The 16,929-nt window shown below is 49.2% G+C and overlaps 1 protein-coding gene across 1 annotated transcript; it reads left to right on the plus strand.

The window, feature by feature from the left end:
• The first annotated feature begins 1,958 nt into the window (after positions 1 to 1,958).
• On the plus strand, positions 1,959 to 16,122 carry KDELR3 (KDEL endoplasmic reticulum protein retention receptor 3). Its single transcript, XM_020896469.2, has 5 exons — positions 1,959 to 2,219; positions 7,570 to 7,670; positions 13,172 to 13,330; positions 14,163 to 14,415; positions 15,402 to 16,122. Exons 1-5 carry the CDS (start codon positions 2,129 to 2,131, stop codon positions 15,440 to 15,442), a joined length of 645 nt encoding a protein of 214 aa, XP_020752128.1. The 5' UTR covers positions 1,959 to 2,128; the 3' UTR covers positions 15,443 to 16,122.
• The last annotated feature ends 807 nt before the right edge of the window (positions 16,123 to 16,929 follow it).

Raw genomic sequence — 16,929 nt, forward strand, 5'->3', positions numbered from 1 at the left:
CGCTGGCAGTTGGGGCTGCTTCTCAGGAGGACAGATGTTTCACCAAATGGCAAATGCACGTGCTTTTCCCTGGCTTGGGGAGGAGGTGGGTGCCTAGAAGGAGATGCCAGCTGGTTGGGCAGAGACAACCGTAGCCACACCTGAGGGATTTAAATAGCCGCCGCCTTCTCTGGGAGGGGAGGCATTTGGGCAGGATTTGGGGGGAGCAGGGAACACAGCAGTCCATTCAGAACCCGTCACAGCCCTGGAATGAGTGCCTGGTTCTTCCTCCCACAGGAACTTGGACCACACAGCTCACTTCGCTGGGTCTCACTAGCCTTCACCTGCAAAGCAAAGCTTTAAAACTTGCTTCAGAAGCTGACTGTTGAGGCCAAACTAAGAGAACCTAATATGCCTGACCCACGCCTGGTACCCAGTACTCAGTAGGTGCTCAATACTTGATGGTTATCCTCACCAGGGCAGGAGTCCCCACAGAGCATCCTAGACAAATGGGCACCCCTACCCCACTCTGCTCACCTACCTCTCATGACAGGGAGCTCATCCCCTCCAGTGACAACCCATAGTGTAATGTAATGATTTAATTGCATGAACACTGGAATCAGACTGTGTGGGAATCCAGGCTCCACCATTTAGTGTCTGTGTGATATTAAACAAATTACTTTACCTCTCTGGGCCTCAGTGTTCCCGGTGTAGCGTGGGAATTATAGTACCTCCCTCTTAGTTTTGCTTAGATCGGTGCTTCTCGAACTTTCGTGTGCACACACATCACCCAGGGATGCTGTTTACCAGCAGATTCTGACTCAGTGGGTCTGAGGTGGGGCTGGAGATTCCACAGTCCCAACAGGCAATACAGCTGCTCCTGGTCCTTGGACCACATTTCGAGTCTCGAAGGACGGCCATGCCCTGGGAGGCATGGTGAAGGGGTCACCAGTAGAGGGGTCATAGATTTAATCAGGGCAGAGCCTCTCTGGCTGTCTGTGATGGGGGAGGGGGCAGAGAGGAAGTCAGTAATTAGGGAGAGGTCGAGGTCCTGAGTAGGAAAACGGATTACAGGGGTCAAAAGCGGGGAGCACATGTGATCCACTAGTACAGATGCAGAGACCAAGGTCCAGAGAGGGTGGCCGGTCTGCTCAGGCCACACAGCACTGACAGGACTCCTTCCCTCCATTGGTCCTTCACCCTCCCAACTTGCTGGCCCACTGCCCTCTGGAGTCTCTCCTGGCCTGTGCTCCTGTTTGACATCTTGTCACACCAAGAAGAGGGAGATGCTAGTGAGGATCCTGCATCTCCCTGACAGACCTGACCTCTTCCATGCCCACCGTCATCCCATTTTACAGATGAAACAACTGAGGCCAAGAGAAGGAAAGTCTCTCAGCACCCTGGCTGGAACCGAGGCCCACCTGACTCCAATCCAGAGAGTCTTTGGTTACTGTTGTCCAACAGGTCAGGTCAGGTGGCTCCTGAAAGGAACAGGTGAGAGGAAGGGGAAACTGGCTCCAGCTCTTCCCGCGGGAAGAGGAAGGAGTTCAAACCCCAGGCTGGTGACAACAGCAGTGGGTCACCCGTTTCTGGGGGCTTCCAACCTGCTAAGCCCATGCCAAGCAGTGGCACGCAGGACCCCACTTCACCCCAGAAAGGGTCTTCTTAGCTCTGTGTATAGATGAAGGAACCAAGGCAGAAAGAGGGGCCCAGTAGCTCGCCCACGGTCACCCTCGGTTCCGAGCAGGGGAGGCAGGGGCCCGGACTCCGGGGGGACCCCTCTCAGGGGTATCGGCGGGGTGGGACGTGGCAGGCTCCCCGTGGGCACAGAGTGGCCCCGGGCGGCAGTCGGCGAGCCCAGGCCGGAAGCCCCCGGGCCCGCGGGACGGCCCCGCCCCGGGAGCCGCGGCGCTGGGCTGGACCGGGAGGCGGGATCTCGGGCGGCGGCGCTTCCTGGCTCCCTGGCACGGCCGCCGGCCCGGCCACGTCACCGCCCGGCCAAGAGCGCGCTGGCGGAGCGGCGGCGCCCGGACGGGAGCGCGGAGCTCGGGGGCTCAGGACCCACAGGCCGGGGCCGGGGCCGGGGACGTGGCAGCCGCCTCGCCCGCCAGAAAAGTTTCCCAGGAGTTGGCTGCGCGCGGGCCGGACCATGAACGTGTTTCGGATCCTCGGCGACCTGAGCCATCTCCTGGCCATGATCTTGCTTCTGGGGAAGATTTGGAGGTCCAAGTGCTGCGCGGGTGAGGGCGCGCGTCCTGGGCGGGAGGTGGGGGCGCCCCGGACGGGAGGTGGGGACCGGGGGCGGAGGAGGGAGCGATAGCCCCACGCCCCTGCTGCGGGGCTGGAGGGGGAGAGGCTCCTGAAAGTCTCTGCAGGGTGGGGACTTCGGCTTTGGGGTGCTTGAAACTGTCTTCGCACAGCTTAGCTTCCAAAGAAAATGTACAATTGTACCGTATCAGAGGAAACGGACCCGTGGAGATGACGAAGGGAGGATTCCGCCCCTTGGCATGGCCACTGGTGGTTGGAGTGGGGGGGATAGAGAGGAGGTGACACCCCCTTTGCTGCCCAGGAGCAGCACCGCTTGGGGCCTCTTGTGCCCTCTACCCTCACTCAGGCCCGAGGTGGGGAATGGGAGGTGGAGGCGAAGGAGGTGTACACACGGGAAGTGGCTCCAGACTCTCAGGGTCTTCTCTTGCCCTCCCCCCACCCCTCTCCCCTGCCCCCTGCCTGACATCCCCCCACCCCACCCCACCCCCGCAGCTGGGCCCTCTTTCCTTGTGATGTGGCAGGAGAGGCATCAGCTAGGCCCACGTGGGCAGGGAGCTGCCCATGAGCAGAAGCCCAGAGAGGGTGGGAGGGGGTCCCCCTTTTGCCCAGCAGTCTGGCGGCCCGCTAGAGGGTCGGAGATGTCTCAGGGCTGGACCAGTGGTGGCCAAACAGGCCCAGTGCATTAAGAGGCTGCCCGAGCGGCCTGCAGCCATCTTTGTCCACTGGTGTCCTGGAGGCGCCTGCCCTGTGCTTGGCGCTGGGGTGAGGGCCCACAGAGAGGGGCACGGACTCCTCGTGGGGGCCAGCGAGGCAGGGAGGGGACCCCTGAAGACTTCACGGAGGGGGCAGCTCTGGGCCACTCTGTCCTGGAAGACAGGCACTGTGTCACACAGGAAGGCCTTGTGGTGTCACAGATGTCAGGGCATGTCCTGGACACGGGGAGCAGCCTGTCTTCAGGGCGGTCCTGGGGGGAGACCAGTCCACAGGCGCAGGAGGCCGGTCGGATGTGAAGGGGCCTTGTCTGACGGGCTAGGGAGTTGGGACTGGGAGCCAAGGAAAGTTTGGAGCAGGGGAGGGGGCTCGGAAGGGGACTCTGGAAGCTGTGGGAGAGGCTCAGAGAGCATCACAGAAGCTACTGGCGGGAGGGAAGGGGCTGGGGGTAAGAGGTGGGTGCTGTGAGCGTCATGGCAGAGAGAGCGCGTGATTCCAGACCTGGAGGCCTTTTGGGTTTGGGGTCTCCAGGGAGACAGGCTCTCACAGGTTGGTTCTCGGGATCCCACTTAGGGGAAGTGGGCCAGGAACGCTGAGAGAGGCTCCAGTGAGGGGCAGAATCTAGCCTGGACCTGTCCCTGCGGGGAAGGGTCCTGGACAGGGTGAGCCGCTGTGACCAGGAGAGGGCGCTGTTCCCCACCCGCTCTGCCGGGCACCTGGGGTAGAAGCCGGCCACACAGGCAGAGATCCTGGCCTGATGGGGCTGAATTTAGAGGTGGGAGACGGTCAGCCAGCAGCGGTGGTAGGAACCAACTAAATTATATGGTTTGTCAGAGATGCTGACTGGCTCAGTGGTAAAGAATCTGCCTACAATGCAGGAGATCCCTGGGTCGGGAAGATCCCCTGGAGAAGGAAATGGCAACCCACTCCAGTATTCTTGCCTGGAGAGGAGCCTGGTGGGCTACAGTTCATCGATTCACAAAGAGTCAGACACAACTGAGCAACTAAACAACAGCAATGGGGAAAGCAAAGGGCGGATGAGTGGGAGGGCCCTTCTGTGTGTGGAGAGGGATTGGCACAGGTCTGGTTGAGGACAGATGGAGGTGAGTGCCTCCCCCAGGAGCAGGCCTGGTATGACGCCCCAGCGACCCAGCCCCAAAGGCAGGAGACTGGCGCTCCTGCCACTGACTCCTTGTGTGACCTGGGGCCTCAGTTTTCTTTATCTGTCAAAGGGTAGGAGGTCTTTACCTGGTCAATGGGTCCCCCAAGGGACTCTGGCCAGGTTCAGGCTTCTGTTCTCCTCTCCGTCCTGAGGTCTCCGTGTGTGGCTTGCTTTGGTGGAAATTACTCACTGGTTTTTAAAGAGTGTGGAAAAACAATGTGCTCAAGACTGCCAGGGCTCCCAAAACACTAGGGAAAATGTGAGTGAAGCCCAGGGGCCTGGCAGGCTGGGGATGGAAAGAGGGGAGGTGTGGAAAGAAGCTATGTGGGGAGATAGCCTTGTGACGCCCACTAGAGCCTCCTACTGGACCCTCCTGAATGGGGTTGAGGCCCCCTGAGCCGGCCAGACCTAACTGCAGGCTCTGGGAGGTGGTGTAGACAGTCACAGCCCAACCTGGCCTAGTTACTGCCTCCTGGACTCCACCTCCTCCCCCAGAGGGCTCCTTCCCCCGCAGCCAGGCCCCTTGCCAACCCCGAAAGGAGACACTTGTATTCCACACTGAATCCTAGTTAGGCCTCATGTCAGTCCATTTTACAGATGCCAAGTGTGAGACTCAGGCTTGCCATGCTGGTAGGAAAGCTGACGCATGGACCCAGAGCCCTCCAAAATGTGAGGGGCTTCAGCAGTGTTCATCCTCAGGCATTAAAATTGTCCCCCTCTCCCCAGAATGAATGTCCCCCACCAGAGGGATCATTAGAAAAGGTACCAATCAGGTGTATAAAGGAATCAAACCCTGAATCAGGTAATGTCACTTCTGGGTGTCCAGCTACCCAGTCGACCCATCACATTTAGAGTGAAGTCCAGGGATGAGGGGACAGAGGTGAAAGAGACTCAAGGATGGCTCTTGGTTTTCTGGCCTGAACATGGAGCGAATGGTGGTGGCATTTATGAAGCATGGAAGACAGGAGCAGGGGATTCAGGGGGAGATGGTGGGCTCCGCCAGGCAGGAATATGTAGGTCAGAGAGCCAAGGAGAGTCTGGAGGGTCCCTCGTGTGTGGGATGGGATGAAGGGACAGAGGGAGAAGAGAGCTCGCCCTCTGAGGATTAGGGTTTGAGGAGGACAGGAGCAGCCAGGGGAGGTGAGAAGCTGGCAGTGTGGGCTGTGGCAGAAACCTGGAGAAGGGTGTGGTTGGAATGGATGGAGTGCTCCACTGACTCTTGAAGAGTTGGGTGAGTGAGGACAGAGTTGATGTGTGGTTGCAGAAACGTGGGCATCATGGACCATAGGAGTGGGTTGGTGATGGATCCAGACCACTGTGGGTTTAACGGGGTGAGAGAAACAGAAAGCAGGGCAGCTGCTCGCTTCACCCTGGAACCACCTCCTTGACCATGTATCAAAAGTGGCCAAAAGTTGACCAAGGAGCATGATGGCTAAATGCAGCCTCGTTCCTGGATCGGCGTCTGGAACAGAAAAGGGGCATCAGTGGGCAAACATGAGATCTGAATAAAGTCTGGAGTTTAGTCAACGGTGCTCTGTGCTGTGCTTAGTCGCTCAGTCGTGTCCGACTCTTTATGACTCCATGGACTGCAGCCCGCCAGGCAATCTTCCCAACCCAGAGATTGAACCCAGGTCTCCCACCTTGCAGGCAGATTCTTTACTGTCTGAGCCGCCAGAGAAGCCCAAGAATACAGGAGTGGGTAGTCTGTCCTTTCTCCAGGGGATCTTTCCGTCCCAGGAATCGAACTGGGGTCTCCTGCACTGAAGGTGGATTATTTACCAGCTGAGCCACCCAGCTCACTATTGGGAGCTATCCACTATGGGGATGCCCCAACAGTGCTCTACTGATGTTAGGTTCTTAGAAAATGTTCGGTTAGAATAGGAAACAGGAGTCCAGAATGGCAGTGGCTAAAAGATAAGGAAGGGAAAAGCCCAGGAAAATAGAACAAAGGAAGGTCCGAGGACCAGAATGAGGACCTCAGGTAGAACAACACTCCTGGCTAGCCCAGTTTACAAAGGGCAGGCCCAGGGGGAGGAAGAAGCATATAAAAAGAGGAGCCAAATGGCTGGGGGTCTCTCTCTCTCTCTTGTGCGCTGGGGCGCTCTTCTCTTTGCGTCTTTGGGTCGACATGCCCTCAAGCCTCGAGGATGGTTTTTCCTGCTGTTTTCTAAATAAAATAGAGCTGTAACATGGAGCTGTAACACTGATTTGTCTAAGAGCTATAACACAGTCTGTTCGCGACCTGAGAGCTATAACACGGTCTGTCCAAGACCCAAGAGCTGTGACACGCCGATGGCTTTAATGTCTGTCACTCCAAATCTTTGTTAGGACCGAGAAAGAACCAAGGACCATACGCTCGCCTGACATCATGCAAGGTGTTAACATTAGGGGAAGCCAGGTGAAGGGTGTATGGGGCCTCTCTTACTGTCTACAACTCTTCTGTAAATCTGAAATTATTTCAAATAAAAAGTTCAAAAAGAAAGAGACCAAAGCGGATGAGGAAATAGCATGGTAAGTAGGAACCCAGTTTTGTCAACTTGAGTGTCCATTATGTGTTGTATATGCACATGTGTGTGGTGTTTATGTGTGCGCCAACAAGGATCTAGAAGGTCGTACATGCAGGCTTTGTGATTCAGGTGACTGCTGTTTTTTAATTTACATCTCTGTGTATAGTTCCCCAGGTGGCTCACTGGTAAAGAATCTGCCTGCCAAGCAGGAGACTCGGCTCGGGCTTAGTCCCAGGGTCAGGAAGATCCTCTGGAGAAGGAAATGGTAGCCTACTCCAGTTTTCTTGCCTGGGAAATCCTATGGATGGAGGAGATTGGCAGGCTACAGTCCATAGGGTCGCAGAGTCAGACACAACTTAGCGACTAAACATGTATTACCTGGTTTTTGTTTTACAAAGAGTAAAAATAGTTGTAACTTTTATAACTAGAAAAAAAAAAACCTTTTTTACTCATTAAAATTTGGAAACATGAAATAGAATGCTCCCCTGGCCCTGTGCCTTCCTCCACCTGCTGTGGTCTCCCTGATGAATCAACACCTTGTAGAGCCAGTGAGCTGTTCCAAAAAAATGGAGCTTTGGGGACCGTCAATGGAATGATGGAGGTGGAATGAAGAGAAGCCTTGACACCTCTCCTCTCAAGCCCAACTCCCACCACCCCTACACCCTCCCCAGAGCAAGAACTGAGGCAGGCACGTGCAGGGGCCCTGGGAACTCGGTATCCATGTCTTTATTTGGAGACTGGGTGACAGATTACAGTCTGGTGAGAGGAATAGATTCAAGTGATCCAATAGGAAGGAGTGTTTCCTGACCCTCGGGGGTGACAGTGCCCTGGACAGGGTGTCACCACTAAGCGGGCACTCTGGAGGCCTTTCCTGGGCTTCTGGAGTGTGTGTGAGCCTGGGAGCTTGTATTCTTATTGTCTCTTGTCCCTATCCAACCGCAGGCATCTCTGGGAAGAGCCAGATCCTTTTCGCTCTCGTCTTTACCACCAGGTACCTGGACCTGTTAACCAACTTCATCTCCATCTACAACACAGTAATGAAGGTGAGGGGGATGGGCAGCCATGGTGGGGGGCCTGCTGAGCACCCCCAGATGGTGAAACAGTTTATTTATGCTTGGGGACTCGGGCTGGGGAACCAGCCAGACGTAGGTTTGATTCCTGGCTTTGCTGTTAGTAGCTGTGGGGCCTGGGCTTGGGCAGGCCTGGGCCTGGCCTCTGTGTACCTTGGTTTCCTCCTCTGCAAAATGAAGATCATTGTACTTTCCTCAGAAGGTTTTGTTGTGAAAATTAAACAAGGTAATACATGTAAATTTACAAAACCTGTCGTATATTAAAAACTCAATAAAAACTATTACAATGGTTAAAAAATAAGCAAAAAAGGAAACACAATGCCCTGAGCTTTCAGAGAGCTTATTGGTCCATTTATCTGACAAATATTTATTGAGTACCTACTATGAGCTAAGAGGGCTTCTCAGGTGGCCCAGTGGTGAAAAATCCTCCTGTCAGTGCAGGAGAAGGAAGAGCCCCTGGAGTTGGAAATGGCAACCTACTCCGGTATTCTTACCTAGAGAATCCCATGAACAGAGGAGCCTGGTGGGCTACAATCCATAGGGTAAAAGGGCACACAGCTGAGCAACTGAGCATGCATGTGAGCTAGGAACCTGAAGGAGAAATACAAGACACCCATACTCATGGGACCTACAATGTAACTGGGGAGACAGATAATGAAACAAGTAAGAAAAACTGGCTAGGGAGAAGGCTATGCAAATAATTAAAATGGGATGCTGTTTCCTTTTAATTATAAAGACAAAAAGTTTTAAAAGCAGAGTTACTCGTTATCAGAGAAATGCAAATCAAAACCACAATGAGGTACCATTACACGCCAGTCAGGATGGCTGCTATCCAAAAGTCTACAAGCAATAAATGCTGGAGAGGGTGTGGAGAAAAGGAAACCCTCTTACACTGTTGGTGGGAATGCAAACTAGTACAGCCACTATGGAAAACAGTGTGGAGATTTCTTAAAAAGCTGGAAATAGAACTGCCATATGACCCAGCAATCCCACTTCTGGGCATACACACCAAGGAAACCAGATCTGAAAGAGACACGTGCACCCCAATGTTCATCGCAGCACTGTTTATAATAGCCAGGACATGGAAGCAACCCAGATGCCCATCAGCAGACGAATGGATGAGGAAGCTGTGGTACATATACACCATGGAATATTACTCAGCCATTAAAAAGAATTCATTTGAATCAGTTCTAATGAGATGGATGAAACTGGAGCCCATTATACAGAGTGAAGTAAGCCAGAAAGATAAAGACCATTACAGTATACTAACACATATATATGGAATATAGAAAGATGGTAACGATAACCCTATATGCAAAACAGAAAAAGAGACTCAGATGTATAGAACAGACTTGTGGACTCTGGGAGAAGGCGAGGGTGGGATGTTTCAAGAGAACAGCATTGAAACATGTATATTATCTAGGGTGAAACAGATCACCAGCCCAGGTTGGGTGCATGAGACAAGTGCTCGGGCCTGGTGCACTGGGAAGACCCAGAGGGATCAGGTGGAGAGGGAGGTGGGAGGGGGGACCGGGATGGGGAATACATGTAAATCCATGGCTAATTCATTTCAATGTATGACAAAAACTACTGTAATGATGTAATGTAATTAGCCTCCAAGTAATTAAAAAAGAAAAAAGCAGAGTTACATGGTAGAGAATGACTATGAAGCTATTTGGAAAAGACCCTGCTGCTGGGAAAGATTGAAGGCAGGAGGAGAAGAGGATGACAGAGGATGAGATGGTTGGATGGCATCACCGACTCAATGGACATGAGTTTGAGCAAGCTCTGGGAGTTGGTGATGGACAGGGAAGCCTGGCATGCTGCAGTCCATGGGGTTGCAAAGAGTCGGACACAACTGAGTGACTGCACCGAGGGAGCTATTTAGAGAGTGTGGTCAAGAAGGGCCTCTCCAAAGAGGGGATGTGTAAACTGAGATTCGAATGACACAGGAAACAAAGCTCAGAGGAAGACATTTCCAAGTAGAAGGAATAGCTGGTGCAAAGACCCCCCCCCAAGACAGGAACAAGCTTGATGTATTCAAAAGGCAGACAGAAGGCAGACTCAGTGGGAGATCAGCAGGTCAGGGCTGCCTGCTGGTGGTGGGGATGCGGACAGAGGGCTGGGTGAAGGCAGATGGTGCAGGTGAACCATTTGGATTCAGTTTTGCAGTGGGAAGCTGTTGCTTTGAAGTTTGGTCCTATTTTACAGAAGGAGAAACTGAACATCTTTCAGCCCTGGGTCATAGCTGTGAGGATGTGTTGGAGTGAGACATTTTCTGAGGCTTTAACCAATCATCCAACACAATTTAGTGGAAAGAGTCCACAGATTTCAGAGTCAGTAAAATGGTATGTAACTGGATGCTAGTAGCAGAGATGTGGGTTATTTTAATAATGTTAGGATTTATTTTTACCTTACTCATAAAACAAAATCTGGAAGGGGGTAGTCTAAGTCTGGAATGGCAGCTCCTTTTAACTTTCTGCTCTGCCGGCTTTAGTGTGATCAGTACTTGTGTTTGTTACCCATGCAGTTGCTCAGAAGGGCCCTATGCTTGGTTTAATGCTTTGCTGTTGCCATTTTGAAATTCTTATTTTTTTAACAAGCCCTGAAAATGATATAGCTAGCCTGAATGTGATATCTATCCTTAAGGTTGCCTCAGGGTCACAAAATAGGTGCTAGAGCTCCTACCATCACATCACATTTGGGATAGGAAGGAGGAGGAAGGGGAGAAAGAGCAATAGGGTGCCTGCCAGCTGGGTAAACCCTTTTCATAGAGCTTTCCAGTGACTTCCATCTGCACATCACTGACCATCCTTATCTGCAAAGGAGGCTGAAATAATGTAGTTTTTAGTTGGGCACATTGTCTAATAGGAGGCCCGTTTTTAAGGTAAAAAAGCTACATGGGCAGAATCCTATCTTGCCGGGCTATTGTGAAGATAACATGGGAATCTATGTAATGTACCTAGCTCCCAGAAGGTATTTAACTAAAAGTGAGTTCTCTTTCTCCATATCAGAGATGTCCTTTTGGGATTCTGGGCATCTTGTTCCTAGAATTGGTAGAATGGAGGATGCTCTTCCTTACGGTGTGTTGAACTCAGTGTGAACTTCAATCTGAGGTCCTGAAATCGCTGTCTACTTAAATCCAACACAGAAGTAGCAAACACTGCCTGCTTAGTTAATTTCTCTCCCCAAGGGTTTGGCTTGGGCAGTCCTGGCGGGAACTGTAGACCCAGCCCTGGGAACTGTAGACCCAGCCCTTGCCATGGCTGAATGAGGTCTAGGATATTCAAAGAGGCCAGTTTCCAAATATGTGAAATGAAGAAGTGATCTCCATTTCATTGATTCATTCACTCATTCCAGCATTTGTTATGTGCTGGGCCCTGAGTTAGATTCAGAGGCAGACAGGGCATGGACCCTCTTAGGGAATCTCCTCTCCGCAAGGGGAGACAGGATGGTCCATAGACATTTAAAGAACATATGATCACAAGCAGCAATGAGTATTGTTACATGGGGGTATGGTGACACAGAGCACGTGTGCCTCATTCTGGTGAGAAAAAGGCTTTGAGGAAATAATCTGAGTTTTGAAGTGCAAACACTTTTCTAGGCCAGTGTGGTCCTGGACCACCACCAGCAATATCACATAGGAACGTGCTAGAAATGCAAAATTCTCAGGCCTACTCAGACCCACTAAGTGAAATCCCCCTGCCCCTGAGGGTAGGGGCAGGGGCAGCCCTCTATATTTTGATGCACATTCAGGTTTGAGAGCCTCTGGCCTAGGTTAGAGGCCAGTTATAAAACCGTTATATGCTGGAGGACAGCTACTCTAGTTAGGAAAAGAGCACTTTTCTGAAGGATTGATTATCACCTGAGTCAAGGAATTTTAGTCTTTGTGGAAGTATGCTCTCAATTCACTGGTGCAGACACAAGAACTTGAGGCTTTAAAAGAGCCCTGGAATGCTACTGCTAAATCAGTAGACAAAGACTTGTTCTTTTTTTTCTTTTTGCCTAATGCTCCACAGTGAGAGGACACCTGGGCACCTCTGGGTCATCATAATAGTGCTACCTATCAGTCCCAGTTAGAAGCATGGAGTCACTTAACAAAAAGACCATTAGCTTCAGATTCTGTCATTGACCCAAGAGAAATTGCAAACACACCTTTTCCAACTGAAGGCAGAATACTCGCCCTCAGGTTTGGTAGGTCCCAACTCAGGCAATACTACATGAACCGTGAACTTCCAGGTGTTCAAGCTGGATTAAGAAAAGGCAGAGGAACCGGAGATCAAATTGCTAATATCCGTTGGATCATCGAAAAAGCAACAGAATTCCAGAAAAACACCTACTTCTGCTTTATTGACTATGCCAAAGCCTTTGACTGTGTAGATCACAACTGTGGAAAATTCTGAAAGAGACGGGAATACCAGACTACCTGACCTGCCTCCTGAAAAATCTGTATGCAGGTCAAGAAGCAACAGTTAGAACTGGATATGAAACAACAGACTGGTTCCAAATTGGGAAGAGTATGTCAAGGCTATATATTGTCACCCTGCTTATTTAACTTATATACAGAGTACATCATGCGAAATGTCGGGCTGGATGAAGCACAAGCTGGAATCAAGATTGCTGGGAGAACTATCAGTAACCTCAGATATGCAGATGACACCACCCTTATGGCAGAAAGTGAAGAACTAAAGAGCCTCTTGATGAAAGTGAGAGGAGAGTGAAAAAGTTGGCTTAAAACTCAGCATTCAGAAAACTAAGATCACAGCATCTGGTCCCATCACTTCATGGCAAATAGATGGGGAAACAATGGAAACAATAAGAGACTATCTTTTGGGGCTCCAAAATCATTGCAGATGGTGACTGTAGCCATGAAATTAAAAGACACTTGCTCCTTGGAAGAAAAGCTATGACCAACCTAGACAGCATATTAAAAAGCAGAGACATTACTTTGCCAACAAAGGTCCGTCTAGTCTGTTACGGTTTTTCCAGTAGTCATGTATAGATGTAAGAGTTGGACTGTAAAGAAAGCTGAGTGCCAAAGAATTGATGCTTTTGAACTGTGGTGTTGGAGAAGACTCTTCGAGTCCCCAGCGAGGAGATCCAACCAGTCCACCCTAAAGGAAATCAGTCCTGAATATTCATTGGAAGGACTGACGTTGAAGCTGAAACTCCAATACTTTGGCCACCTGATGTGAAGAACTGACTCATTGGAAAAGACCTGGATGCTGGAAAAGATTGAAGGCTGGAGAAGGGGACGACAGAGATGAGATGACTAGATGGCATCACTGACTCAATGGACATGAGTTTGAGTAGACTCCGGGAGCTGGTGATGGACAGGGAGGCCTGGCTTGATGTAGTCCATGGGGTCGCAAAGTCAGACACAACTGAACGACTGAACTGTATTTAGGGTAATTTTGAAGCCCCCAAAATAGGTTGGGAAATGACTTGATTCCTGTGCCTGTCTCCCTTTTCAGGTGGTTTTTCTCCTCTGTGCCTATGTCACAGTGTACATGATCTATGGGAAATTTCGGAAAACGTTCGACAGTGAGAATGACACATTCCGCCTGGAGTTTCTTCTGGTCCCTGTCATTGGCCTCTCCTTCCTTGAGAACTACAGTTTCACTCCTCTGGAGGTAAGGGAGGGGACCCAGAGTACTCATTTCCAAAGGTAAACACATTCCCTAAAACCCTCACCTTGGTAATGTCAGGGCTAGCTTTCTACCACAACTGTGGCCATTACTTGTTGAGTTTAGAAATTACCAATAAGCTATCCACAGTGCTCTTCTTAAAAATGGGCACATCTAAATAGTTGTGTTCATAAACAAAGCAGGCATCACAGCACCACATAAAGCCGAGACCCTCTGTTCAACAGGTGATTTAATGGATACTAAAGCACAGTCCAGACCGTTTTCAACTCGGTAGGTCTGGCCCCCCGACTCAAGAATCTGTGGGGCAATGAGCATCTGAGGAGATTCTGATGCTGATGTTCATGGATTGTATTTTGAGAAACCATAGCCTCAATTAAGGCGAGTTTATATGATAGAATTCTGCAACAATTAAAAATTGTCCCCCCCCAAAAAATTGTTCCATAGCAACATTCATACTGTTCTGGAAAAAGCAGTACACTTTACTCTTTTAAAATAGTTTTTTACTTACAAAGAAAGGGGTAGAATGATACACTGATGACAACATTTAAAATTTTCAAGAACATGATTCTGGAGTTCCCTGACCATCTGGTGGTTGGGGTTTCAGGCTTTCACTGCCTGTGGCCTTGGTTCCATCTCTGGTCCTGTAAGCTGTGTGGAGTGGCTATTAAGTAAATAAAACCTGAAAAAGTGGTGAAATAGTTTATCTTTAAAAAAATTGGTTTTGTTTCACTATATTCTCACCAAATGGACATTGTTTTGGTAACTAAAGGTGGCCCATTCTTGATCAGCCTCCTCTGGAACCTTCTCTTTGGCTCAGATCCTCTGGACTTTCTCCATCTACCTGGAATCAGTGGCCATCCTGCCCCAGCTCTTCATGATCAGCAAGACTGGAGAGGCTGAGACCATTACTACTCACTATCTGTTCTTTCTTGGGCTATACCGGGCACTCTACCTGGCTAACTGGATCAGGCGGTACCAGACTGAGAATTTCTATGACCAAATTGCAGTGGTGTCTGGGGTAGTACAAACCATCTTCTACTGTGACTTCTTCTACTTGTATGTGACCAAAGGTAGGTGCTGGGAGAAAAGTGTCACTGGCACCAGGTCAGAATAATAATCCACTCAGTATTTGAGGGGATATGGAAGTGAACACAGGCAAGTCTGTGCTTTATAGTGCTTACATTCTAACACAGAAGACAAATGTTTTCAGGAAACTAAGTGCTATGAAAAAATACAGACCAATAATCCTATTTTTATGTACAGTGTGCAGGGAGACAGCTGTGATGACATTTGACACTTGGGTTAGGGCAATAAAGGTTGTCATGTTTAAGCCCCAAGGCAGAATACCAGCCTTGCATGATAACAAGACAAAAAGGCTAGTATGGTCAGTCTATAATCCTAGTGAAGTCGCTCAGTCATGTCCGACTTTGCCACTCCATGGACTGTAGCCTACCATGCTTCTCCATCCATGGGATTCCAGGCAAGAGTACTGGAGTGGGTTGCCATTTCCTTCTCCAGAGGATCTTCCCAACCCAGGGATTGAACCTGGGTCTCCCACATTGTAGGCAGATGCTTTACCGTCTGAGCCACCAGCCCTATAATCCTAGAGATAACAATCAATCCAGATTTATCACCTAGAGTCTCCAACTTGGTCGTAAGAAAACCAGTCCAACTGCTGTGTGGGAGAAAAGGCAGCCAGAGTAAGGAGATATGGGGCAGTTGTAACTGCCCAGCAGGTGGTCATCAGTGGAGAGATGGGGACATCAGTGTAGCTGATGAAAACTGTTGATGTGCTGTGAGATGGGAAACAGAATTAAGGACAACTGCTAAAAAAAAAAAAAAAAAAAAAAAACTGCTAGATTCATGGCCTACCAAAAGAGGGAGTGGTGGCATGTGTCCAACGTGGAGTCAGTGTATCTGTAGTTAACCTGCAGTGGCATCTTCCCTTAACATCTAAGTGAACACCTGTGAAAAGGGCATTAGATACTAAGATCAGACAAAGTTGTAAAGGAGTCCTTTCATGAAAAATTCTAATTTCAGCTTCATTTTCTTCTAGTCCTTAAAGGAAAGAAGTTAAGTCTTCCAATGCCAATTTGAAGGCCATCAGAGATGTTCTACACCCTAACAAGGACACAAAGCAAGCCATCCGACGTGTTCTCCTGGGTGATTTAACTAACCAAATGTTTAAACTGAAGTCAGAGAAATACTTCATGTGAAATTTAGCAAAGCACTGATCCTTCTATTTTCTCATCACTATCTCCCTTAAATTATAGAGCTAATTAAAATGGGCCAATCATGCAAGTATGGTGCACCCTCACAATGTCAACTGAACCATCAAGCAAACCTTAGAATGGATGGAGTCAACTCTTGTTCTCTTAAAAGGCCCTGGTGTGAGACTCATGAAAATGAACAGCCAATCCCAATCTGGAAATACACCCTACTGTGTATGAGACAAAAGCCCCAAATGAGTATACTGTTGTGGTTAATTTTTACTTTCCAGGTAGGAGACCATCATGTTTAGGGAGTCAAGATACAAAGGTGTCACGAACAGGTGGGAAATGTTATGAGGAAACACAGGCTTTTTACCTACTAGGTATTGTCTTGATGCTTTGTGACTCAAATTTTTTCCACATTAAGACCAATTAAATCCCACCTCTCTTTCACAGTTTTAGGTGCTAAGGTGTCAAGTCAATCAAACATGGTCTTGAAGCAAATAAAAATAAGAGACTATCATTAGATTACACCTTTTTTTTAAGCAATAAAAATCCCACACCTTATTGTCAAGTGTTTTATTTATACCTACAAAAGAAACAAGATGGTATCAAAAGGACAATTTACAAACTAAGAATAGTAACATAAGCTCTTAGCATCCTGTGCCTGAACATCACACATCTACAAATCTTTCAAGTCTTAACGCAACAGGAATGTGTTCAGAGACCAGCAAGGACATAAATAGAGAGCACTGATCCCAAGCAAAAGCCACCAACCTTTTAGATGAGAGAAGTCCACACAATGAATTGTTAGGGAGCAATGGGGAGAAGCAGCCCCACAGCTTAATATAGAACTCCTTCCCCTAAACGAGTTTGTCATAACTGCAATTATTAGCATCAAATGAGAATTCTTCTGCTCATGCTCTGAAGCAAAGGCAGAACCTGAATGAGTGGCAGACACAAAGGCAGAAGACTTCATTCTGGAGCTATATAGGAAAAGCTCAGTAACACTAAGATTTTAGCTGTGCTCAGGCCACAGCAGCTTTTGAGTTTCGGGATATGCTGTTATTTTGACTTCATCGTAACCACCCCTGGTCAAAAAGGGAAGCAAGCAGACCCAATACTTAACTGCTTGTTTGCCCCAAGACCTTTCTCACAAAGTGATGCTTTCAGGCTTACAAGAGGACACCCCCATGGTGGCACCTTTGTGTTAAAATCAGATTTTGGTGTATAAAAAAATATCTACAGTGGACTAATCAGTGCTGAGACACACTTTTTTCGTGCGGGAGACACTTTGGTTTGAAAGCACAGAGAAGTGCTGCCGTATTTCTCCTGTGCCTACCATCCTCCCTCAGCCTCAACTTCTACGAGGAG

This window comes from Odocoileus virginianus, chromosome 23 (assembly GCF_023699985.2).
Source record: "Odocoileus virginianus isolate 20LAN1187 ecotype Illinois chromosome 23, Ovbor_1.2, whole genome shotgun sequence".
Classification (NCBI taxonomy): domain Eukaryota; kingdom Metazoa; phylum Chordata; class Mammalia; order Artiodactyla; family Cervidae; genus Odocoileus; species Odocoileus virginianus.